The following is a 25,179-nucleotide window of genomic DNA, read 5'->3' as shown; positions in this document are numbered from 1 at the left end:
TCGCCTCGGCTTGCTCTGAGCTGTGTTTATACGATGCCTCCAATTACTCTTCTGTGAAAATTAACAGAAATGTTATTAGTGTTTTCAGCAGCTCTGTGTAAGGCCGGTTTCACACGTCAGTGGCTCCGGTACGTGAGGTGACAGTTTCCTCACGTACCGGAGACACTGACACACGTAGACACATTAAAATCTGTGCAGATGTCATTGATTTTTTGCGGACCGTGTCTCCGTATGGCAAACACGGAGTCATGTCAGTGTTCGTGGGAGCGCACGTATTACACGGACCCAATAGAGTCAATGGGTCCGTGTAAAACACGGACCTCACACGGACATTCTCCGTCTGGGGTCCGTGTGCGTGCAGGAGACAGCGCTACAGTAAGCGCTGTCCCCCCACATGGTGCTGAAGCCGCGATTCATATCTTCCCTGCAGCAGCGTTTGCTGCAGAGAAAATATGAATAATAGTGTTTAAAATAAAGACCTATGTGTCCGCCGCCCCCCCACCCCCTGTGCGCCCCCCCCGCTGTTCAGAAAATACTTACCCGCTCCCACGTTGGCTGTCACTCCTTCCTCTCTGCCCCGTGCCTTCTACTGTATGCGGTCACGTGGGGCCGCTCATTTACAATCATGAATAGTCGGCTCCGCCCCTATGGGAGGTGGAGCCACATATTCATGACTGTAAATGATCGGCCCCACGTGACCGCATGCAGGAGAAGCCGCGGCCAGACCAGGAAGCAGCGAGGGAGGCGGGTAAGTATTTTCAGAACAGCGGGGGGCGCACAGGGGGTGGGGGGGCGGGGGACACATAGATCTTTATTTTAAACACTATTATTCATATTTTCTCTGCCGCAAACGCTGCTACAGGGAACATATGAATCGCGGCTTCAGCACCAGATGCAGGGGACCAGACGCGTGGGTACCACACGCTCCATGTGGTACCCACTCGCCATACGGGCGGCACACGTGTGCCGCACGTATGGCCTACGTGAGTTCCCAGGCACACGCACACGGATAACTCCGGTACCGATTTATTCCGGTACCGGAATTATCTGGACGTGTGGGACAGCCCTAATTACTGCATTCAAATATTTGTTCATCCAATTATACTGGTTTTGCGGAGCCAAGATGTATAAATAACGCACGAGTGATGTTTCTTAAGGTTGGGGGTGCAGAGCTGTGTTTCTCCAGTGTTTGGCTGCTTCTTGCTAATCTTTATAAAATTCAATAAAAAACATGTGGTTTAAAAAAGAAATACATGAAGCTGCACACTGCGATCCCGAGTGCCAGCGGCTGTGCCGGGCATTGAGGCGAGAGACCCCGGCCGTAGGCAGAATAGAGACTGCAGCTCTGGGTGGGTGCGGGGTTATGTGCTGCGAGTGCAGCTCTGGGTGTGTGCGGGGTTATGTGCTGCGAGTGCAGCTCTGGGTGTGTGCGGGGTTATGTGCTGCGAGTGCAGCTCTGGGTGTGTGCGGGGTTATGTGCTGTGAGTGCAGCACTTGGTGTGTGTGGGGTTGTGCGCTGCGAGTGCAGCTCTGGGTGTGTGCGGGGTTATGCGCTGTGAGTGAAGCTCTAGGTGTGTGCGGGGTTATGTGCTGCGAGTGCAGCTCTGGGTGTGTGCGGGGTTATGTGCTGTGAGTGCAGCTCTTGGTGTGTGCGGGGTTGTGCGCTGCGAGTGCAGCTCTTGGTGTGTGCGGGGTTATGTGCTGTGAGTGCAGCTCTGGGTGCGTGCGGGGTTATGTGCTGTGAGTGCAGCTCTTGGTGTGTGTGGGGTTATGTGCTGTGAGTGCAGCTCTGGGTGGGTGCGGGGTTATGTGCTGCGAGTGCAGCTCTTGGTGTGTGCGGGGTTGTGCGCTGCGAGTGCAGCTCTTGGTGTGTGCGGGGTTATGTGCTGCGAGTGCAGCTCTTGGTGTGTGCGGGGTTATGTGCTGTGAGTGCAGCTCTTGGTGTGTGCGGGGTTATGTGCTGCGAGTGCAGCTCTTGGTGTGTGCGGGGTTATGTGCTGTGAGTGCAGCTCTTGGTGTGTGCGGGGTTATGTGCTGTGAGTGCAGCTCTTGGTGTGTGCGGGGTTATGTGCTGCGAGTGCAGCTCTTGGTGTGTGCGGGGTTGTGCGCTGCGAGTGCAGCTCTTGGTGTGTGCGGGGTTATGTGCTGTGAGTGCAGCTCTTGGTGTGTGCGGGGTTGTGCGCTGCGAGTGCAGCTCTTGGTGTGAGCGGGGTTGTGCGCTGCGAGTGCAGCTCTTGGTGTGTGCGGGGTTGTGCGCTGCGAGTGCAGCTCTTGGTGTGTGCGGGGTTGTGCGCTGCGAGTGCAGCTCTTGGTGTGTGCGGGGTTATGTGCTGCGAGTGCAGCTCTTGGTGTGTGCGGGGTTATGTGCTGTGAGTGCAGCTCTTGGTGTGTGCGGGGTTGTGCGCTGCGAGTGCAGCTCTTGGTGTGTGCGGGGTTATGTGCTGTGAGTGCAGCTCTGGGTGCGTGCGGGGTTATGTGCTGTGAGTGCAGCTCTTGGTGTGTGCGGGGTTATGTGCTGTGAGTGCAGCTCTGGGTGGGTGCGGGGTTATGTGCTGCGAGTGCAGCTCTTGGTGTGTGCGGGGTTGTGCGCTGCGAGTGCAGCTCTTGGTGTGTGCGGGGTTATGTGCTGCGAGTGCAGCTCTTGGTGTGTGCGGGGTTATGTGCTGTGAGTGCAGCTCTTGGTGTGTGCGGGGTTATGTGCTGCGAGTGCAGCTCTTGGTGTGTGCGGGGTTATGTGCTGTGAGTGCAGCTCTTGGTGTGTGCGGGGTTATGTGCTGTGAGTGCAGCTCTTGGTGTGTGCGGGGTTATGTGCTGCGAGTGCAGCTCTTGGTGTGTGCGGGGTTGTGCGCTGCGAGTGCAGCTCTTGGTGTGTGCGGGGTTATGTGCTGTGAGTGCAGCTCTTGGTGTGTGCGGGGTTGTGCGCTGCGAGTGCAGCTCTTGGTGTGAGCGGGGTTGTGCGCTGCGAGTGCAGCTCTTGGTGTGTGCGGGGTTGTGCGCTGCGAGTGCAGCTCTTGGTGTGTGCGGGGTTGTGCGCTGCGAGTGCAGCTCTTGGTGTGTGCGGGGTTATGTGCTGCGAGTGCAGCTCTTGGTGTGTGCGGGGTTATGTGCTGTGAGTGCAGCTCTTGGTGTGTGCGGGGTTGTGCGCTGCGAGTGCAGCTCTTGGTGTGTGCGGGGTTATGTGCTGCGAGTGCAGCTCTTGGTGTGTGTGGGGTTATGTGCTGTGAGTGCAGCTCTTGGTGTGTGCGGGGTTATGTGCTGTGAGTGCAGCTCTTGGTGTGTGCGGGGTTATGTGCTGCGAGTGCAGCTCTTGGTGTGTGCGGGGTTGTGCGCTGCGAGTGCAGCTCTTGGTGTGTGCGGGGTTATGTGCTGTGAGTGCAGCTCTGGGTGCGTGCGGGGTTATGTGCTGTGAGTGCAGCTCTTGGTGTGTGCGGGGTTATGTGCTGTGAGTGCAGCTCTGGGTGGGTGCGGGGTTATGTGCTGCGAGTGCAGCTCTTGGTGTGTGCGGGGTTGTGCGCTGCGAGTGCAGCTCTTGGTGTGTGCGGGGTTATGTGCTGCGAGTGCAGCTCTTGGTGTGTGCGGGGTTATGTGCTGCGAGTGCAGCTCTTGGTGTGTGCGGGGTTATGTGCTGTGAGTGCAGCTCTTGGTGTGTGCGGGGTTATGTGCTGTGAGTGCAGCTCTGGGTGGGTGCGGGGTTATGTGCTGCGAGTGCAGCTCTTGGTGTGTGCGGGGTTGTGCGCTGCGAGTGCAGCTCTTGGTGTGTGCGGGGTTATGTGCTGCGAGTGCAGCTCTTGGTGTGTGCGGGGTTATGTGCTGCGAGTGCAGCTCTTGGTGTGTGCGGGGTTATGTGCTGTGAGTGCAGCTCTTGGTGTGTGCGGGGTTATGTGCTGTGAGTGCAGCTCTTGGTGTGTGCGGGGTTATGTGCTGCGAGTGCAGCTCTTGGTGTGTGCGGGGTTGTGCGCTGCGAGTGCAGCTCTTGGTGTGTGCGGGGTTATGTGCTGCGAGTGCAGCTCTTGGTGTGTGCGGGGTTGTGCGCTGCGAGTGCAGCTCTTGGTGTGTGCGGGGTTGTGTGCTGCGAGTGCAGCTCTGGGTGTGTGCGGGGTTATGTGCTGTGAGTGCAGCTCTGGTAGTGTGCGGGGATATGTGCTGTGAGTGCAGCTCTTGGTGTGTGCAGGGTTGTGCGCTGCGAGTGCAGCTCTTGGTGTGTGCGGGGTTGTGCGCTGCGAGTGCAGCTCTTGGTGTGTGTGGGGTTGTGCGCTGCGAGTGCAGCTCTTGGTGTGAGCGGGGTTGTGCGCTGCGAGTGCAGCTCTTGGTGTGTGCGGGGTTATGTGCTGCGAGTGCAGCTCTGGTTGTGTGCAGTGAGGACATTTTTGGGGTTGTTACAAACCTGAGTTCTCCTGGATCTCTGCAGACATCTTGCATGACAACCTCCTGGAGGAGAAGACCAAGCTCATCGACCCACAGGCTGTCATGGCGTCCATCCCGCGGAGAGGCCAAGCGCCCGTGCTATGGAGGTGAATGCCGTCTGCTGGTTACACATGTATGGGGTGTGGAGGGGCCACACGTATTCTCTGGGGGCCACAGCAATGACTAGAACCTCACACCTCTTCTCCTCGTCTCACAGGTTTTCTCAGGTCTCGTCTATGGAGCTGGACAAGTTCTTAGAGGATGTGAGGTGATGTCTTCCTCACTCCCCCTCATTGTGCTTGTCACTGAGCATATGTCTCTCTCTGGGTCCTTCTGTCTCTCCTGCCGCCTTCTCTGGGTCCGTCCATCCCACTGTCGCCTTCTCTGGGTCCGTCCATCCCACTGCTGCCCTCTCTGGGTCCGTCCATCCCACTGCTGCCCTCTCTGGGTCCGTCCATCCCACTGCTGCCCTCTCTGGGTCCGTCCATCCCACTGCTGCCCTTTCTGGGTCCATCCCTCCCACTGGTGCCCTCTCTGGGTCCGTCCATCCCACTGCTGCCCTCTCTGGGTCCGTCCATCCCACTGCTGCCCTCTCTGGGTCCGTCCATCCCACTGCTGCCCTTTCTGGGTCCATCCCTCCCACTGGTGCCCTCTCTGGGTCCGTCCATCCCACTGGTGCCCTCTCTGGGTCCATCCCTCCCACTGGTGCCCTCTCTGGGTCCGTCCATCCCACTGGTGCCCTCTCTGGGTCCGTCCATCCCACTGGTGCCCTCTCTGGGTCCGTCCATCCCACTGCTGCCCTCTGTGGGTCTGTCCATCCCACTGCTGCCCTCTCTGGGTCTGTCCATCCCACTGCTGCCCTCTCTGGGTCCATCCCTCCCACTGCTGCCCTGTCTCGGTCCATCCCTCCTGTTGCAGCCCTCTCTGGGTCCATTCCTCCCACTGCTGCCCTCTCTGGGTCTGTCCATCCCGCTGCCGCCCTCTCTGGGTCTGTCCATCCCACTGCTGCCCTCTCTGGGTCCATCCCTCCCACTGCTGCCCTGTCTCGGTCCATCCCTCCTGTTGCAGCCCTCTCTGGGTCCATTCCTCCCACTGCTGCCCTCTCTGGGTCTGTCCATCCCACTGCTGCCCTCTCTGGGTCCATCCCTCCCACTGCTGCCCTGTCTCGGTCCATCCCTCCTGTTGCAGCCCTCTCTGGGTCCATTCCTCCCACTGCTGCCCTCTCTGGGTCTGTCCATCCCGCTGCCGCCCTCTCTGGGTCCATCCATTCCTCTGGTACCTTCTCTGGGTCCATCCCTCCCACTGCTGCCCTGTCTCGGTCCATCCCTCCTGTTGCAGCCCTCTCTGGGTCCATTCCTCCCGCTGCCGCCCTCTGTGGGTCTGTCCATCCCGCTGCCGCCCTCTCTGGGTCCGTCCTTCCCACTGCCGCTCTCTCTGGGTCCGTCCATCCCACTGCTGCCCTCTCTGGGTCCGTCCTTCCCACTGCCGCTCTCTCTGGGTCTGTCCATCCCACTGCTGCCCTCTCTGGGTCTGTCCATCCCACTGCTGCCCTCTCTGGGTCCATCCCTCCCACTGCTGCCCTGTCTCGGTCCATCCCTCCTGTTGCAGCCCTCTCTGGGTCCATTCCTCCCGCTGCCGCCCTCTGTGGGTCTGTCCATCCCGCTGCCGCCCTCTCTGGGTCCGTCCTTCCCACTGCCGCTCTCTCTGGGTCCATCCTGTCTCTCCTGCTGCCTTCTCTGGGGTCCATCCATCCAGCTGCCGCCCTCTCTTGGTCAGTTCATCCCACTGCCGTTTTCTCTAGATCCATCCCTCCTGTTGCCACCCTCTCTGGGTCCGTCCGTCCCACTGCCGCTCTCTCTGGGTCCATACTGTCTCTCCTGCTGCCTTCTCTGGGTCCATTCCTCCCGCTGCCGCCTTCTCTAGATCCGTCCCTCCCGCTGCCGCTCTCTCTGGATCCATCCCACTGCCGCCCTCTCGGGGTCCGTCCATCCCACTGCCGCCCTCTCGGGGTCCGTCCTTCCCACTGCTGCCCTCTCGGGGTCCGTCCTTCCCACTGCTACCCTCTCGGGGTCTGTCCATCCCACTGCCGTTTTCTCTAGATCCGTCCCTCCCGCTGCCGCTCTCTCTGGATCCATCCCTCCAGCTGCCGCCCTCTCTGGGTCTGTCCATCCCACTGCTGCCCTCTCTGGGTCTGTCCATCCCACTGCTGCCTTCTCTGGGTCCGTCCATCCCACTGCTGCCCTCTCTGGGTCTGTCCATCCCACTGCTGCCCTCTCTGGGTCCGTCCATCCCACTGCCGCCTTCTCTGGGTCCGTCCATCCCACTGCTGCCCTCTCTGGGTCTGTCCATCCCACTGCTGCCCTCTCTGGGTCTGTCCATCCCACTGCTGCCCTCTCTGGGTCCGTCCATCCCACTGCTGCCCTCTCTGGGTCTGTCCATCCCACTGCTGCCTTCTCTGGGTCCGTCCATCCCACTGCTGCCCTCTCTGGGTCTGTCCATCCCACTGCTGCCCTCTCTGGGTCCGTCCATCCCACTGCCGCCTTCTCTGGGTCCGTCCATCCCACTGCTGCCCTCTCTGGGTCTGTCCATCCCACTGCTGCCCTCTCTGGGTCTGTCCATCCCACTGCTGCCCTCTCTGGGTCCATCCCTCCCACTGCTGCCCTGTCTCGGTCCATCCCTCCTGTTGCAGCCCTCTCTGGGTCCATTCCTCCCGCTGCCGCCCTCTGTGGGTCTGTCCATCCCACTGCTGCCCTCTCTGGGTCCATTCCTCCCACTGCTGCCCTCTCTGGGTCTGTCCATCCCGCTGCCGCCCTCTCTGGGTCCATCCATTCCTCTGGTACCTTCTCTGGGTCCATCCCTCCCACTGCTGCCCTGTCTCGGTCCATCCCTCCTGTTGCAGCCCTCTCTGGGTCCATTCCTCCCACTGCTGCCCTCTCTGGGTCTGTCCATCCCACTGCCGCCCTCTCGGGGTCCGTCCTTCCCACTGCCGTTTTCTCTGGGTCCGTCTCGCTCGCTTTCGCCCTGCCTTGGTCCGTCCCGCCTGCTGCCGCCGTCTCTTGGTCAGTCTCTCCCACTGCCGTCCTCTCTCTCACGCCTCACTCTCTGGTTTTGTAGGAATGGAATCTACCCCCTCATGAACTTCGCTGTCTCCCGCCCTCATGTATTGCCGCGCACGCTCTCACAGTCCCAGGAAGACTTACAGACCACAAAGACCCCTACACCTGAGCCCCTGGAGGTGGAGACTAGGAAGGTGAGTGCATCCTGAGAGTCAACTGCATGGCACCAGGACATGGAAAGGATGATGGGAGTGATGGAGTAACCGACGGGGAGACCACGATTGTATCAGACTGTGGACCTTTTGGGTGGGACAATCGAGCTGATGTGTGGGGTTCTGGAATCCGCACCTTCCCATATACTGAAACTGAGCCCCTCAACATGTCCTCTACCCCCACAGGTCATACAGATGCACTGCAACCTGGAGCGCCGCGAGGACAAGGCTCGGATACACGTATGTTACATCAGCCCGGTACCACACGCTTCGCTCCCTATAATGACCCCCTTACATCTCACTCCTCCCTATAATGACCCCCTTACTGTATATCTCACTGCCACTATAATGACCCCTTATATCTGACCCCTCCCTATAATGACCCCTTATATCTGACCCCTCCCTATAATGACCCCTTATATCTGACCCCTCCCTATAATGGCCCCTTATATCTGACCCCTCCCTATAATGACCCCTTATATCTGACCCCTCCCTATAATGACCCCTTATATCTGACCCCTCCCTATAATGACCCCTTATATCTGACCTCTCCCTATAATGACCCCTTATATCTGACCTCTCCCTATAATGACCCCTTATATCTGACCTCTCCCTATAGTGACCCCTTATATCTGACCTCTCCCTATAGTGACCCCTTATATCTGACCCCTCCCTATAGTGACCCCTTATATCTGACCCCTCCCTATAATGACCCCTTATATCTGACCCCTCCCTATAATGACCCCTTATATCTGACCTCTCCCTATAATGACCCCTTATATCTGACCTCTCCCTATAGTGACCCCTTATATCTGACCCCTCCCTATAATGACCCCTTATATCTGACCTCTCCCTATAATGACCCCTTATATCTGACCCCTCCCTATAATGACCCCTTATATCTGACCCCTCCCTATAATGACCCCTTATATCTGACCCCTCCCTATAATGACCCCTTATATCTGACCCCTCCCTATAATGACCCCTTATATCTGACCTCTCCCTATAATGACCCCTTATATCTGACCTCTCCCTATAATGACCCCTTATATCTGACCTCTCCCTATAATGACCCCTTATATCTGACCTCTCCCTATAATGACCCCTTATATCTGACCCCTCCCTATAATGGCCCCTTATATCTGACCCCTCCCTATAATGACTCCTTATATCTGACCCCTCCCTATAGTGACCCCTTATATCTGACCTCTCCCTATAATGACCCCTTATATCTGACCTCTCCCTATAATGACCCCTTATATCTGACCTCTCCCTATAATGACCCCTTATATCTGACCCCTCCCTATAATGGCCCCTTATATCTGACCCCTCCCTATAATGACCCCTTATATCTGACCCCTCCCTATAATGACCCCTTATATCTGACCCCTCCCTATAATGACCCCTTATATCTGAGCTCTCCCTATAGTGACCCCTTATATCTGAGCTCTCCCTATAGTGACCCCTTATATCTGACCTCTCCCTATAGTGACCCCTTATATCTGACCCCTCCCTATAATGGCCCCTTATATCTGACCCCTCCCTATAATGACCCCTTATATCTGACCCCTCCCTATAATGACCCCTTATATCTGACCCCTCCCTATAATGACCCCTTATATCTGACCCCTCCCTATAATGACCCCTTATATCTGAGCTCTCCCTATAGTGACCCCTTATATCTGACCTCTCCCTATAGTGACCCCTTATATCTGACCCCTCCCTATAATGACCCCTTATATCTGAGCTCTCCCTATAATGACCCCTTATATCTGACCTCTCCCTATAATGACCCCTTATATCTGACCTCTCCCTATAATGACCCCTTATATCTGACCCCTCCCTATAATGACCCCTTATATCTGACCTCTCCCTATAATGACCCCTTATATCTGACCTCTCCCTATAGTGACCCCCTTATATCTGACCCCTCCCTATAATGACCCCTTATATCTGACCTCTCCCTATAATGACCCCTTATATCTGACCTCTCCCTATAGTGACCCCTTATATCTGACCTCTCCCTATAGTGACCCCTTATATCTGACCCCTCCCTATAATGACCCCTTATATCTGAGCTCTCCCTATAGTGACCCCTTATATCTGACCTCTCCCTATAGTGACCCCTTATATCTGACCTCTCCCTATAGTGACCCCTTATATCTGACCTCTCCCTATAATGACCCCTTATATCTGAGCTCTCCCTATAGTGACCCCTTATATCTGACCTCTCCCTATAATGACCCCTTGTATCTGACCCCTCCCTATAATGACCCCTTATATCTGACCCCTGCCTATAATGACCCCTTATATCTGACCCCTCCCTATAATGACCCCTTATATCTGACCTCTCCCTATAATGACCCCTTATATCTGACCCCTCCCTATAATGACCCCTTATATCTGACCTCTCCCTATAGTGACCCCTTATATCTGACCTCTCCCTATAATGACCACTTTTATCTGACCTCTCCCTATAGTGACCCCTTATATCTGACCTCTCCCTATAGTGACCCCTTATATCTGACCTCTCCCTATAGTGACCCCTTATATCTGACCCCTCCCTATAATGACCCCTTATATCTGACCTCTCCCTATAGTGACCCCTTATATCTGACCCCTCCCTATAATGACCCCTTATATCTGAGCTCTCCCTATAGTGACCCCTTATATCTGACCTCTCCCTATAATGACCCCTTATATCTGACCTCTCCCTATAATGACCCCTTATATCTGACCCCTCCCTATAATGACCCCTTATATCTGACCTCTCCCTATAATGACCCCTTATATCTGACCTCTCCCTATAATGACCCCTTATATCTAACCTCTCCCTATAATGACCCCTTATATCTGACCCCTCCCTATAATGACCACTTTTATCTGACCTCTCCCTATAGTGACCCCTTATATCTGACCTCTCCCTATAGTGACCCCTTGTATCTGGCCCCTCTCTATAATGACCCCTTATATCTGACCTCTCCCTATAATGACCCCTTATATCTGACCTCTCCCTATAATGACCCCTTATATCTGACCTCTCCCTATAATGACCCCTTATATCTGACCCCTCCCTATAATGGCCCCTTATATCTGACCCCTCCCTATAATGACTCCTTATATCTGACCCCTCCCTATAGTGACCCCTTATATCTGACCTCTCCCTATAATGACTCCTTATATCTGACCTCTCCCTATAATGACCCCTTATATCTGACCCCTCCCTATAATGACCCCTTATATCTGACCTCTCCCTATAATGACCCCTTATATCTGACCTCTCCCTATAATGACCCCTTATATCTAACCTCTCCCTATAATGACCCCTTATATCTGACCCCTCCCTATAATGACCCCTTATATCTGACCTCTCCCTATAATGACCCCTTATATCTGAGCTCTCCCTATAGTGACCCCTTATATCTGACCCCTCCCTATAATGACCACTTTTATCTGACCCCTCCCTATAGTGACCCCTTATATCTGACCTCTCCCTATAGTGACCCCTTATATCTGACCTCTCCCTATAATGACCCCTTATATCTGAGCTCTCCCTATAGTGACCCCTTATATCTGACCTCTCCCTATAATGACCCCTTATATCTGACCCCTCCCTATAATGACCCCTTATATCTGACCTCTCCCTATAATGACCCCTTATATCTGACCTCTCCCTATAGTGACCCCTTATATCTGAGCTCTCCCTATAGTGACCACTTATATCTGACCTCTCCCTATAGTGACCCCTTATATCTGACCCCTCCCTATAATGACCCCTTATATCTGACCTCTCCCTATAATGACCCCTTATATCTGACCTCTCCCTATAATGACCCCTTATATCTGACCCCTCCCTATAATGACCCCTTATATCTGACCTCTCCCTATAATGACCCCTTATATCTGACCCCTCCCTATAATGACCCCTTATATCTGACCTCTCCCTATAATGACCCCTTATATCTGACCTCTCCCTATAATGACCCCTTATATCTGACCCCTCCCTATAATGACCCCTTATATCTGACCCCTCCCTATAATGACCCCTTATATCTGACCTCTCCCTATAATGACCACTTTTATCTGACCTCTCCCTATAATGACCCCTTATATCTGACCTCTCCCTATAGTGACCCCTTATATCTGACCTCTCCCTATAATGACCCCTTATATCTGAGCTCTCCCTATAGTGACCCCTTATATCTGACCTCTCCCTATAGTGACCCCTTATATCTGACCTCTCCCTATAGTGACCCCTTATATCTGACCCCTCCCTATAATGACCCCTTATATCTGACCTCTCCCTATAATGACCCCTTATATCTAACCTCTCCCTATAAGGACCCCTTATATCTGACCCCTCCCTATAGTGACCCCTTATATCTGACCCCTCCCTATAATGACCCCTTATATCTGACCTCTCCCTATAATGACCCCTTGTATCTGACCCCTCCCTATAATGACCCCTTATATCTGACCTCTCCCTATAATGACCCCTTATATCTGACCTCTCCCTATAATGACCCCTTATATCTGACCCCTCCCTATAATGACCACTTTTATCTGACCTCTCCCTATAATGACCCCTTATATCTGACCTCTCCCTATAGTGACCCCTTATATCTGACCTCCCCTATAGTGACCCCTTATATCTGACCCCTCCCTATAATGACCCCTTATATCTGACCCCTCCCTATAATGACCCCTTGTATCTGACCCCTCCCTATAATGACCCCTTGTATCTGACCCCTCCCTATAATCACCCCTTATATCTGACCTCTCCCTATAGTGACCCCTTATATCTGACCTCTCCCTATAATGACCCCTTATATCTGACCTCTCCCTATAATGACCCCTTATATCTGACCCCTCCCTATAATGACCCCTTATATCTGACCCCTCCCTATAATGACCCCTTATATCTGACCCCTCCCTATAATGACCACTTTTATCTGACCTCTCCCTATAATGACCCCTTATATCTGACCTCTCCCTATAGTGACCCCTTATATCTGACCTCCCCTATAGTGACCCCTTATATCTGACCTCTCCCTATAATGACCCCTTATATCTGACCTCTCCCTATAGTGACCCCTTATATCTGACCTCTCCCTATAATGACCCCTTATATCTGACCTCTCCCTATAATGACCCCTTATATCTGACCCCTCCCTATAATGACCCCTTATATCTGACCCCTCCCTATAATGACCCCTTATATCTGACCCCTCCCTATAATGACCACTTTTATCTGACCTCTCCCTATAATGACCCCTTATATCTGACCCCTCCCTATCATGACCACTTTTATCTGACCTCTCCCTATAATGACCCCTTATATCTGACCTCTCCCTATAGTGACCCCTTATATCTGACCTCCCCTATAGTGACCCCTTATATCTGACCTCTCCCTATAATGACCCCTTATATCTGACCCCTCCCTATAATGACCCCTTATATCTGACCCCTCCCTATAATGACCCCTTATATCTGACCCCTCCCTATAATGACCCCTTATATCTGACCTCTCCCTATAGTAACCCCTTATATCTGACCTCTCCCTATAATGACCCCTTATATCTGACCTCTCCCTATAATGACCCCTTATATCTGACCCCTCCCTATAATGACCCCTTATATCTGACCCCTCCCTATAATGACCCCTTATATCTGACCCCTCCCTATAATGACCCCTTATATCTGACCTCTCCCTATAGTGACCCCTTATATCTGACCTCTCCCTATAATGACCCCTTATATCTGACCCCTCCCTATAATGACCCCTTATATCTGACCTCTCCCTATAGTGACCCCTTATATCTGACCTCTCCCTATAATGACCCCTTATATCTGACCCCTCCCTATAATGACCCCTTATATCTGACCCCTCCCTATAATGACCCCTTATATCTGACCCCTCCCTATAATGACCCCTTATATCTGACCTCTCCCTATAATGACCCCTTATATCTGACCCCTCCCTATAATGACCCCTTATATCTGACCTCTCCCTATAATGACCCCTTATATCTGACCTCTCCCTATAGTGACCCCTTATATCTGACCCCTCCCTATAATGACCCCTTATATCTGACCCCTCCCTATAATGACCCCTTATATCTGACCTCTCCCTATAGTGACCCCTTATATCTGACCTCTCCCTATAATGACCCCTTATATCTGACCCCTCCCTATAATGACCCCTTATACCTCACCGCCCCTATAATGACCCCTTATATCTGACCTCTCCCTATAATGACCCCTTATATCTGACCTCTCCCTATAATGACCCCTTATATCTGACCCCTCCCTATAATGACCCCTTATACCTCACCGCCCCTATAATGACCCCTTATATCTGACCTCTCCCTATAATGACCCCTTATATCTGACCTCTCCCTATAATGACCCCTTATATCTGACCCCTCCCTATAATGACCCCTTATACCTCACCGCCCCTATACCGTATTCGCACCCTCAGGTGGTGACTTTGGTTGGAGTTTCCCCGCTGTTAGTGGGGGCAGAGTTCGGGACTCTGACATGTTCCTGTCCCCATCCTAGAGTGGCCGGCTGACCACCCCTCCTGGAGCGAGCTCACCACCCTCCCGCACTTGTCCTATGTCCCTGGTGGCTCAGCACCCCCCCCGCAGTGTCCCCTCACCCGGTCCGCGCCGCCTCTCACTTTGTGCTTCTTTCCCAGCTCACCTTGTACCTGAAGTTGGAGGATAAGTTACACCGGCACCTAAGCTGCGACCTGCTGCCCAGTAAGTGCCCCCTGTGCTCCTCCTGTACGGTGGGTGCTCATCCTGTATGGTGGTATGGTGGGTGCCTCTCCTGTCTGGTGGGTGCCTCTCCTGTATGGTGGGTGCCTCTCCTGTATGGTGGGTGCTCCTCCTGTAGGGTGAGTGCTCCTCCTGTAGGGTGGGTGCTCCTCCTGTACAGTGGGTGTTCCTACAGTACGGTGGGTGCCTCTCCTCTATGGTGGGTGCCTCTCCTGTACGGTGGGTGCCTCTCCTGTACGGTGGGTGCTCCTCCTGTACGGTGGGTGCTCCTGTATGGTGGGTGCCTCTCCTGTAGGGTGAGTGCTCCTCCTGTAGGGTGGGTGCTCCTCCTGTACAGTGGGTGTTCCTACAGTACGGTGGGTGCCTCTCCTCTATGGTGGGTGCCTCTCCTGTACGGTGGGTGCCTCTCCTGTACGGTGGGTGCTCCTCCTGTATGGTGGGTGCTCCTCCTGTATGGTGGGTGCCTCTCCTGTACGGTGGGTGCCTCTCCTGTATGGTGGGTGCCTCTCCTGTATGGTGGGTGCCTCTCCTGTATGGTGGGTGCTCCTCCTGTATGGTGGGTGCTCCTCCTGTACGGTGGGTGCCTCTCCTGTACGGTGGGTGCCTCTCCTCTATGGTGGGTGCCTCTCCTGTATGGTGGGTGCCTCTCCTGTACGGTGGGTGCTCCTCCTGTACGGTGGGTGCTCCTCCTGTACGGTGGGTGCTCCTCCTGTACGGTGGGTGCTCCTCCTGTACGGTGGGTGCCTCTCCTGTGTGGTGGGTGCCTCTCCTGTATGGTGGGTGCCTCTCCTGTATGGTGGGTGCTCCTCCTGTATGGTGGGTGCTCCTCCTGTACGGTGGGTGCCTCTCCTGTACGGTGGGTGCCTCTCCTGTACGGTGGGTGCTCCTCCTGTACGGTGGGTGCTCCTCCTGTACGGTGGGTGCTCCTCCTGTACGGTGGGTGCTCCCATGAGCTGAGTTCTCGGTGATACCACTAGGGGGCCCATCCCTGGTGACATCCAGGTAACCGTTAGCTCATTCCATAGAGGCGACCTCTGACTCCTGAAATCCTCTGTGCTGCTGTGTGCCTGGTTTCAGACTAGATGTTGGTTGGGACGGATGAGGAGTGCGGACCCCCGTGGTTTTGTCTTATGTCTGTTCTTCTGCAGATGAGAGTTCTCAGACGCTTGCGGCGGAGCTCGTGCACTACGGCTTCATCAGTGAGGTGAGTGCTGCGGGCATACGGGGCGTGCGCGGGGCGACCCATGATGGCGGCACAGTCCCCGACCTCTCTAGTCTGGAAATCCTGCTTCTGTTTTTTCCGCAGGACGATTGTCAGAAAATGGCCACTTTCCTGGAGGACGCCCTGCAGAAGCATCGCCCCCCCCTGAACTGACAACTGCAGGTTTCCACTCTGGGCAAGACTGTGAATGGCACAAGGTTGTCAGGTGGTGCGGCCGGAGGCTGAGGGGCTGCAGTGCTGATGAGAACTGAAGCCCCCTGAGGAGACGTTCTGCACTGTCCAACACTTATTAACCGCACTGCATCGTAACCAAGGAATGAATGGCGTCTGCACCTGATCACAGGGGTAACATGCGGTCTGCGCCGGGTCCTCGGAGGACGGGCTCTGCGGTCCCAGAATGAGGAAACAGCAGTCGTGACCACTGCTCCGCTCAGTATAGTCACAGGGCCACCATTCTGTGCAGTCTGCAGGATGGTACAATGGCGTTATGTAAGAGCAACGAGGGTAGTGTATATAGCACCACCAAACTGTGGTGTTCAGCTGGACCGTAGGGCGAGAGGAGTGAGGCTGGTGGTGCATCATAGGGCGAGAGGAGTGAGGCTGGAGGTGCATCGTAGGGCGAGAGGAGGGAGGCTGGAGGTGCATCGTAGGGCGAGAGGAGGGAGGCTGGAGGTGCATCATAGAGCATGACCAGTGAGGCTGGCGGTGCATCATAGGGCGAGAGGAGGGAGGCTGGAGGTGCATCGTAGGGCGAGAGGAGGGAGGCTGGAGGTGCATCATAGGGCGAGAGGAGGGAGGCTGGAGGTGCATCGTAGGGCGAGAGGAGGGAGGCTGGAGGTGCATCATAGGGCGAGAGGAGGGAGGCTGGAGGTGCATCGTAGGGCGAGAGGAGTGAGGCTGGTGGTGCATCATAGGGCGAGAGGAGGGAGGCTGGAGGTGCATCATAGGGCGAGAGGAGGGAGGCTGGAGGTGCATCGTAGGGCGAGAGGAGGGAGGCTGGAGGTGCATCATAGGGCGAGAGGAGTGAGGCTGGAGGTGCATTATAGGGCAAGAGGAGTGAGGCTGGAGGTGCATCGTAGGGCGAGAGGAGTGAGGCTGGAGGTGCATTATAGGGCAAGAGGAGTGAGGCTGGAGGTGCATCGTAGGGCGAGAGGAGTAAGCCTGGTGGTGCATCGTAGGGCAAGAGGAGGGAGGCTGGAGGTGCATCGTAGGGCGAGAGGAGGGAGGCTGGAGGTGCATCGTAGGGCGAGAGGAGGGAGGCTGGAGGTGCATCGTAGGGCAAGAGGAGGGAGGCTGGTGGTGCATCATAGAGCATGACCAGTGAGGCTGGCACTGCATCGTAGGGCGAGAGGAGTGAGGCTGGTGGTGCATCATAGGGCGAGAGGAGGGAGGCTGGAGGTGCATCGTAGGGCAAGAGGAGGGAGGCTGGTGGTGCATCATAGAGCATGACCAGTGAGGCTGGCACTGCATCGTAGGGCGAGAGGAGTGAGGCTGGTGGTGCATCATAGGGCGAGAGGAGTGAGGCTGGAGGTGCATCATAGGGCGAGAGGAGTGAGGCTGGCGGTGCAGCATAGGGCGAGAGGAGTGAGGCTGGTGGTGCATCATAGGGCGAGAGGAGGGAGGCTGGAGGTGCATCATAGAGCATGACCAGTGAGGCTGGCACTGCATCGTAGGGCGAGAGGAGTGAGGCTGGCGGTGCATCGTAGAGCGAGAGGAGTGAGGCTGGAGGTACATCTTAGGGCGAGAGGAGTGAGGCTGGCGGTGCAGCATAGGGCGAGAGGAGTGAGGCTGGCGGTGCAGCATAGGGCGAGAGGAGTGAGGCTGGCGGTGCATTGTAGGGCGAGAGGAGTGAGCCTGGTGGTGCATCGTAGGGCGAGAGGAGTGAGGCTGGAGGTACATCTTAGGGCGAGAGGAGTGAGGCTGGCGGTGCAGCATAGGGCGAGAGGAGTGAGGCTGGCGGTGCAGCATAGGGCGAGAGGAGTGAGGCTGGCGGTGCATTGTAGGGCGAGAGGAGTGAGCCTGGTGGTGCATCGTAGGGCAAGAGGAGTGAGGCTGGCGGTGCAGCACAGAGCAAGGAGTGAGGCTGGCGGTGCAGCATAGGGCGAGAGGAGTGAGGCTGGAGGTGCAGCACAGGGCGAGGAGTGAGGCTGGCGGTGCATCGTAGGGCGAGAGGAGTGAGGCTGGCGGTGCAGCACAGGGCGAGGAGTGAGGCTGGCGGTGCAGCATAGGGCGAGAGGAGTGAGGCTGGCGGTGCAGCACAGGGCGAGGAGTGAGGCTGGCGGTGCATCGTAGGGCGAGAGGAGTGAGGCTGGCGGTGCAGCACAGGGCGAGGAGTGAGGCTGGCGGTGCAGCATAGGGCGAGAGGAGTGAGGCTGGCGGTGCAGCACAGGGCGAGGAGTGAGGCTGGCGGTGCATCGTAGGGCGAGAGGAGTGAGGCTGGCGGTGCAGCACAGGGCGAGGAGTGAGGCTGGCGGTGCAGCATAGGGCGAGAGGAGTGAGGCTGGCGGTGCAGCACAGGGCGAGGAGTGAGGCTGGCGGTGCATCGTAGGGCGAGAGGAGTGAGGCTGGCGGTGCAGCACAGGGCGAGGAGTGAGGCTGGCGGTGCAGCATAGGGCGAGAGGAGTGAGGCTGGCGGTGCAGCACAGGGCGAGGAGTGAGGCTGGCGGTGCATCGTAGGGCGAGAGGAGTGAGGCTTGCGGTGCATCGTAGGGCAGGAGGGACGAGGGTGAGGACAAAGTTGCAAAGTGAAGCAAGAGGAGTGTAGGGTTAGAGGACTGAGGGAGAGGCAAAAAGCGTTAGGTGGGGGTGAGGGTTACAAATATGGCGTCCTGTGCCTCAGACTGCAGTGATGATGTTCCTTCCTGTGACATAATAAAGTATTCATCGCTCATCATTTCCATCTAGAGCCTCCTGAGTACGTTATTATTGCGCTCACTAATATAGCGCCATCATAGTCACCAGTGCTGTACAGACACCATTATCACAGTCCCCATCGCAGCTCACAATCCACATCCACCATCAGTCTTGGAGAAGAACATAACAACTCCGGGCAGATGTCGTCCATGGTTATACCGCAGTTCTGCTGCACGTGATCAGATGACAAGTGGTGGAAGGAAATGCCGTCCAATCAATGGAACTTGTGCCCCCTAACTACCACCAGTAAGAGGCGCACGATCGTATTGTCGGGAGATGCTGACCTGTCGCACCAGAGTATGTGATCAGTAACGTCCACTCTACTCCTGATCCTGGCTAGCAGAAAGGATCTGATCTGTATCTCTGTATACAGGGAGCTCCCCCTAGTGGTGACTGCAGACAGGATCTTATCATGTATCTCTGTATACAGGGAGCTCCCCCTAGTGGTGGCTGCAGACAGGATCTTATCATGTATCTCTGTATACAGGGAGCTCCCCCTAGTGGTGGCTGCAGACAGGATCTTATCATGTATTTCTGTAAACAGGGAGCTCCCCCTAGTGGTGACTGCAGACAGGATCTTATCATGTATCTCTGTATACAGGGAGCTCCCCCTAGTGGTGACTGCAGACAGGATCTTATCATGTATCTCTGTATACAGGGAGCTCCCCCTAGTGGTGACTGCAGACAGGATCTTATCATGTATCTCTGTATACAGGGAGCTCTCCCTAGTGGTGACTGCAGACAGGATCTTATCATGTATCTCTGTATACAGGGAGCTCCCCCTAGTGGTGACTGCAGACAGGATCTTATCATGTATCTCTGTATACAGGGAGCTCCCCCTAGTGGTGACTGCAGACAGGATCTTATCATGTATCTCTGTATACAGGGAGCTCCCCCTAGTGGTGGCTGCAGACAGGATCTTATCATGTATCTCTGTATACAGGGAGCTCCCCCTAGTGGTGGCTACAGACAGGATCTTATCATGTATCTCTGTATACAGGCAGCTCCCCCTAGTGGTGGCTGCAGACAGGATCTTATGTATCTCTATACAGGGAGCTCCCCCTAGTGGTGGCTGCAGACAGGATCTTATCATGTATCTCTGTATACAGGGAGCTCCCCCTAGTGGTGGCTGCAGACAGGATCTTATCATGTATCTCTGTATACAGGGAGCTCCCCCTAGTGGTGGCTGCAGACAGAATCTTCTTATGTATCTCTGTATACAGGGAGCTCCTAGTGGTGTCAGCAGAGAGGATCTTATCATGTATCTCTGTATACAGGGAGCTCCCCCTAGTGGTGGCTACAGACAGGATCTTATCATGTATCTCTGTATACAGGGAGCTCCCCCTAGTGGTGGCTACAGACAGGATCTTATCATGTATCTCTGTATACAGGGAGCTCCCCCTAGTGGTGACTGCAGACAGGATCTTATCATGTATCTCTGTATACAGGGAGCTCTCCCTAGTGGTGACTGCAGACAGAATCTTCTCATGTATCTCTGTATACAGGGAGCTCCTCCTAGTGGTGGCTGCAGACAGGATCTTATCATGTATCTCCGTATACAGGGAGCTCCCCCTAGTGGTGGCTGCAGACAGGATCTTATCATGTATCTCTGTATATGGGGAGCTCCCTCTAGTGGTGGCTGCAGACAAGATCTTATCATGTATCTCTGTATACAGGGAGCTCCCCCTAGTGGTGGCTACAGACAGGATCTTATCATGTATCTCTGTATACAGGGAGCTCCCTCTAGTGGTGGCTGCAGACAGGATCTTATCAGGTATCTCTGTATACAGGGAGCTCCCCCTAGTGGTGGCTGCAGACAGGATCTTATCATGTATCTCTATACAGGGAGCTCCCCCTAGTGGTGTCAGCAGACAGGATCTTATCATGTATCTCTGTATACAGGGAGCTCCCCGTAGTGGTGGCTGCAGAAAGGATCTTATCATGTATCTCTGTATACAGGGAGCTCCCCCTAGTGGTGACTGCAGACAGGATCTTATCATGTATCTCTGTATACAGGGAGCTCCCCCTAGTGGTGGCTGCAGACAGGATGTTATGTATCTCTGTATACAGGGAGCTCCCCCTAGTGGTGGCTACAGACAGGATCTTATCATGTATCTCTGTATACAGGGAGCTCCCCCTAGTGGTGGCTGCAGGCAGGATCTTATCAGGTATCTCTGTATACAGGGAGCTCCTCCTAGTGGCGTCAGCAGACAGGATTGTTGTGAATTAGACTTTTTTGGCTCCCTCTTGTGGTCACTAGTGATATGACTCTGGGATTGTCTTTCCCTAGTTTGGCACCCACCTGGGTCGTTAGTCCAGGGGTGTTGCTATATAAACTTCCTGGATTCTCAGTCTGGTGCCTGGCATCGTTGTAATCAGTTCCTTTCTGTTTGCTCCTGTCTGCTGGTCTTGGATCTTGCAAAATTAAGCTAAGTCCTGCTTCCTTGTTTTTTGGTTATTTGCTTTGCTCTTATTTTTTGTCCAGCTTGTACTAAATGTGATTCCTGATTTTGCTGGAATCTCTAGGGGGCTGGTGTTCTCCCCCCGGGCCGTTAGACGGTTCGGGGGTTCTTGAATATCCAGCGTGGAAATTTTGATAGGGTTTTTGCTGACCATATAAGTCATCTTACTATATTCTGCTATTAGTCAGTGGGCCTCTCTTTGCTAAATATCTAGTTCATTCTTACGTTTGTCTTTTCTCCTTACCTCACCGTTATTATTTGTTGGGGGCTTGTATCCAACTTTTGGGGTCTTTTCTCTGGAGGCAAGAAAGGTCTATCTTTTCCCTTCTAGGGTTAGTTAGTTCTCCGGCTGGCACGAGACGTCTAGAACCAATGTAGGCACGTTCCCCGGCTGCTGCTATTTGTGGTGCTAGGATTAGATATATGGTCAGCCCAGTTACCACTGCCCTATGAGCTGGTTTTTTGTGTTTGCAGACTTGGTATGTACTTTTGAGACCCTCTGCCATTGGGGTCATAACAGAATGCCAGGCCAAGGTTGAATGTTTAATGCATTGCAGAAGTGGGATTACAAGAAAGGAAAGCCTGAGTTTTTTTTTTTTTGTTTTTTTTTTCCTCTCTTTTTTCCTCCCCTTTACCTCTGAGTGGCTTGAGCTTGCTGCAGACATGAATGTCCAGACCTTGATTACAAGTGTAGATCAGCTTGCTGCTCGTGTGCAGGGCATACAAGATTTTGTTACCAGTAGTCCAATGTCTGAACCTAAAATACCTATTCCTGAACTGTTCTCTGGAGACCGATTTAAGTTTAGGAATTTCAGGAATAATTGTAAATTGTTTCTATCTCTGAGACCCCGTTCATCTGGAGACTCAGCTCAGCAAGTAAAAATTGTTATCTCTTTCTTACGGGGCGACCCTCAGGATTGGGCCTTCTCGCTAGCGCCAGGAGATCCGGCATTGGCAAATATTGATGCGTTTTTTCTGGCGCTCGGATTGCTTTACGAGGAACCCAATCTTGAAATTCAGGCAGAAAAAGCCTTGCTGGCTATTTCTCAGGGTCAGGATGAAGCTGAAGTGTATTGCCAAAAATTTCGGAAATGGTCCGTGCTTACTCAGTGGAATGAGTGTGCTCTGGCTGCAAATTTCAGAAATGGCCTTTCTGAAGCCATTAAGAATGTGATGGTGGGTTTCTCCATTCCTACAGGTCTGAATGATTCCATGGCGCTGGCTATTCAAATTGACCGGCGTTTGCGGGAGCGCAAGGCCGCGAATCCTCTGGTGGTGTTGTCTGAACAAACACCTGATTTAATGCAATGTGGTAGAATTCAGACTAGAAATGAACGGAAAAATCATAGACGTCAGAATGGGTTGTGTTTTTACTGTGGTGATTCTACACATGTTATATCAGCATGCTCTAAACGCCTAACTAGGGTTGTTAGTCCTGTCGCCATTGGTAATTTGCAACCTAAGTTTATTTTGTCTGTGACTTTAATTTGCTCATTGTCCTCCTACCCTGTTATGGCGTTTGTGGATTCAGGTGCTGCCCTGAGTCTTATGGATCTGTCGTTTGCCAAGCGCTGTCGTTTTGTTCTTGAGCCGTTGGTAAATCCTATCCCTCTTAGAGGTATTGATGCTACACCATTGGCGGAAAATAAACCGCAGTTTTGGACACAGGTAACCATGTGTATGACTCCTGAACATCGGGAGGTGATTCGTTTTCTTGTTCTGCATAAAAATGCATGATTTGGTCGTTTTAGGTCTGCCATGGTTACAGACCCATAATCCAGTCTTGGATTGGAAGGCAATGTCTGTGTCAAGTTGGGGCTGTCGGGGAATTCATGGTGATTCCCCGCCGGTGTCTATTGCTTCCTCTACTCCTTCGGAAGTTCCTGAGTATTTGTCTGATTACCAGGATGTATTCAGCGAGTCCAGGTCCAGTGCTCTTCCTCCTCATAGGGACTGTGACTGTGCCATAGATTTGATTCCAGGTAGTAAATTTCCTAAGGGAAGATTATTTAATCTGTCTGTACCTGAGCATACCGCAATGCGTTCGTATATCAAGGAATCTCTGGAGAAGGGGCATATCCGTCCATCCTCTTCCCCTCTTGGTGCGGGATTCTTTTTTGTGGCCAAGAAGGACGGATCTTTGAGACCTTGTATTGACTATCGGCTTCTGAATAAAATCACTGTTAAATTTCAGTATCCTTTGCCTCTGTTGTCGGACTTGTTTGCCCGGATTAAAGTTGCCAAGTGGTTCACCAAGATAGATCTTCGTGGTGCGTACAACCTTGTGCGCATTAAGCAAGGAGATGAATGGAAAACTGCATTTAATACGCCCGAAGGTCATTTTGAGTACTTGGTGATGCCTTTCGGGCTCTCTAATGCTCCTTCAGTGTTTCAGTCCTTTATGCATGATATTTTCTGGAAGTATCTGGATAAATTTATGATTGTTTATCTGGATGATATTCTGTTTTTTTCTGATGATTGGGACTCGCATGTAGAGCAGGTCAGGATGGTGTTTCAGGTTTTGCGTGAGAATGCTTTGTTTGTTAAGGGCTCAAAGTGTCTCTTTGGAGTACAGAAGGTTCCCTTTTTGGGTTTTATTTTTTCCCCTTCTGCGGTGGAGATGGACCCAGTCAAGGTCCGAGCTATTCATGATTGGACTCAACCCACGTCAGTTAAGAGTCTTCAGAAGTTCTTGGGTTTTGCTAACTTCTACCGTCGTTTTATCGCTAATTTTTCTAGCGTTGTTAAACCTTTGACGGATATGACCAAGAAAGGTTCTGATGTTGCTAACTGGGCTCCTGCAGCCGTGGAAGCCTTTCAAGAGTTGAAGCGCCGGTTTACTTCGGCGCCTGTTTTGTGCCAGCCTGATGTCTCACTTCCCTTTCAGGTTGAAGTGGATGCTTCTGAGATTGGGGCAGGGGCCGTTTTGTCGCAGAGAGGCCCTGGTTGCTCTGTAATGAGACCATGTGCTTTTTTCTCTAGGAAGTTTTCGCCTGCTGAGCGGAATTATGATGTTGGCAATCGGGAGTTGTTGGCCATGAAGTGGGCATTTGAGGAGTGGCGTCATTGGCTCGAGGGTGCTAAGCATCGTGTGGTGGTCTTGACTGATCACAAAAATCTGATGTATCTCGAGTCTGCTAAACGCCTGAATCCTAGACAGGCCCGCTGGTCATTGTTTTTCTCCCGTTTTGACTTTGTGGTCTCGTATTTACCAGGTTCAAAGAATGTGAAGGCTGATGCTCTTTCAAGGAGCTTTGTGCCTGACTCTCCTGGAGTCGCAGAACCAGTTGGTATTCTCAAAGAGGGAGTTATCCTGTCAGCCATTTCTCCGGATTTGCGACGTGTGTTGCAGAGATTTCAGGCTGGTAGACCTGACTCTTGTCCACCTGACAGACTGTTTGTTCCTGATAAGTGGACCAGCAGAGTCATTTCCGAGGTTCATTCCTCGGTGTTGGCAGGGCATCCGGGAATTTTTGGCACCAGAGATCTGGTGGCTAGGTCCTTTTGGTGGCCTTCCTTGTCACGGGATGTGCGGTCATTTGTGCAGTCCTGTGGGACTTGTGCTCGAGCTAAGCCTTGCTGTTCTCGTGCCAGCGGGTTGCTCTTGCCCTTGCCTGTCCCGAAGAGGCCTTGGACACACATTTCCATGGATTTCATTTCAGATCTTCCGGTGTCTCAGGGCATGTCTGTCATCTGGGTGGTATGTGATCGCTTTTCCAAGATGGTCCATTTGGTATCTTTGCCTAAGCTGCCTTCCTCTTCCGATCTGGTTCCTTTGTTCTTTCAGAATGTGGTTCGTTTACACGGCATTCCTGAGAATATTGTGTCTGACAGAGGATCCCAGTTTGTTTCCAGGTTCTGGCGATCCTTTTGTGCTAAGATAGGCATTGATTTGTCGTTTTCGTCTGCCTTTCATCCTCAGACTAATGGACAAACGGAGCGAACTAATCAGACTCTGGAGGCTTATTTGAGGTGTTTTGTTTCTGCAGATCAGGATGATTGGGTGACCTTCTTGCCATTGGCTGAGTTTGCCCTTAATAATCGGGCTAGTTCCGCTACTTTGGTTTCGCCATTTTTTTGCAACTCTGGTTTCCATCCTCGTTTTTCCTCGGGACATGTGGAGCCTTC

At 53.4% G+C, this 25,179-nt stretch overlaps 1 protein-coding gene across 4 annotated transcripts in view; it reads left to right on the top strand.

The window, feature by feature from the left end:
* Positions 1-18,570, top strand: part of NRBP2 (nuclear receptor binding protein 2) — a 142,805-nt gene extending 124,235 nt beyond the window's left edge. For all 4 annotated transcript variants that reach the window (XM_077271503.1, XM_077271504.1, XM_077271505.1 and 1 more), the window contains 7 exons: positions 4,409-4,511; positions 4,622-4,672; positions 7,519-7,654; positions 7,859-7,912; positions 14,373-14,436; positions 15,603-15,658; positions 15,761-18,570. In XM_077271503.1, the coding sequence (XP_077127618.1) occupies positions 4,409-4,511; positions 4,622-4,672; positions 7,519-7,654; positions 7,859-7,912; positions 14,373-14,436; positions 15,603-15,658; positions 15,761-15,829 (533 nt within the window). In that variant the 3' untranslated portion in view covers positions 15,830-18,570. The remainder of the gene's footprint in view (positions 1-4,408; positions 4,512-4,621; positions 4,673-7,518; positions 7,655-7,858; positions 7,913-14,372; positions 14,437-15,602; positions 15,659-15,760) is intronic.
* Positions 18,571-25,179: the final 6,609 nt, after the last annotated feature.

This window comes from Ranitomeya variabilis, chromosome 6, assembly GCF_051348905.1.
Source record: "Ranitomeya variabilis isolate aRanVar5 chromosome 6, aRanVar5.hap1, whole genome shotgun sequence".
Taxonomy (NCBI): domain Eukaryota; kingdom Metazoa; phylum Chordata; class Amphibia; order Anura; family Dendrobatidae; genus Ranitomeya; species Ranitomeya variabilis.
Note: the sequence above shows the minus strand (reverse complement) of the source record. Positions and strands in the feature narration are given on the sequence as shown.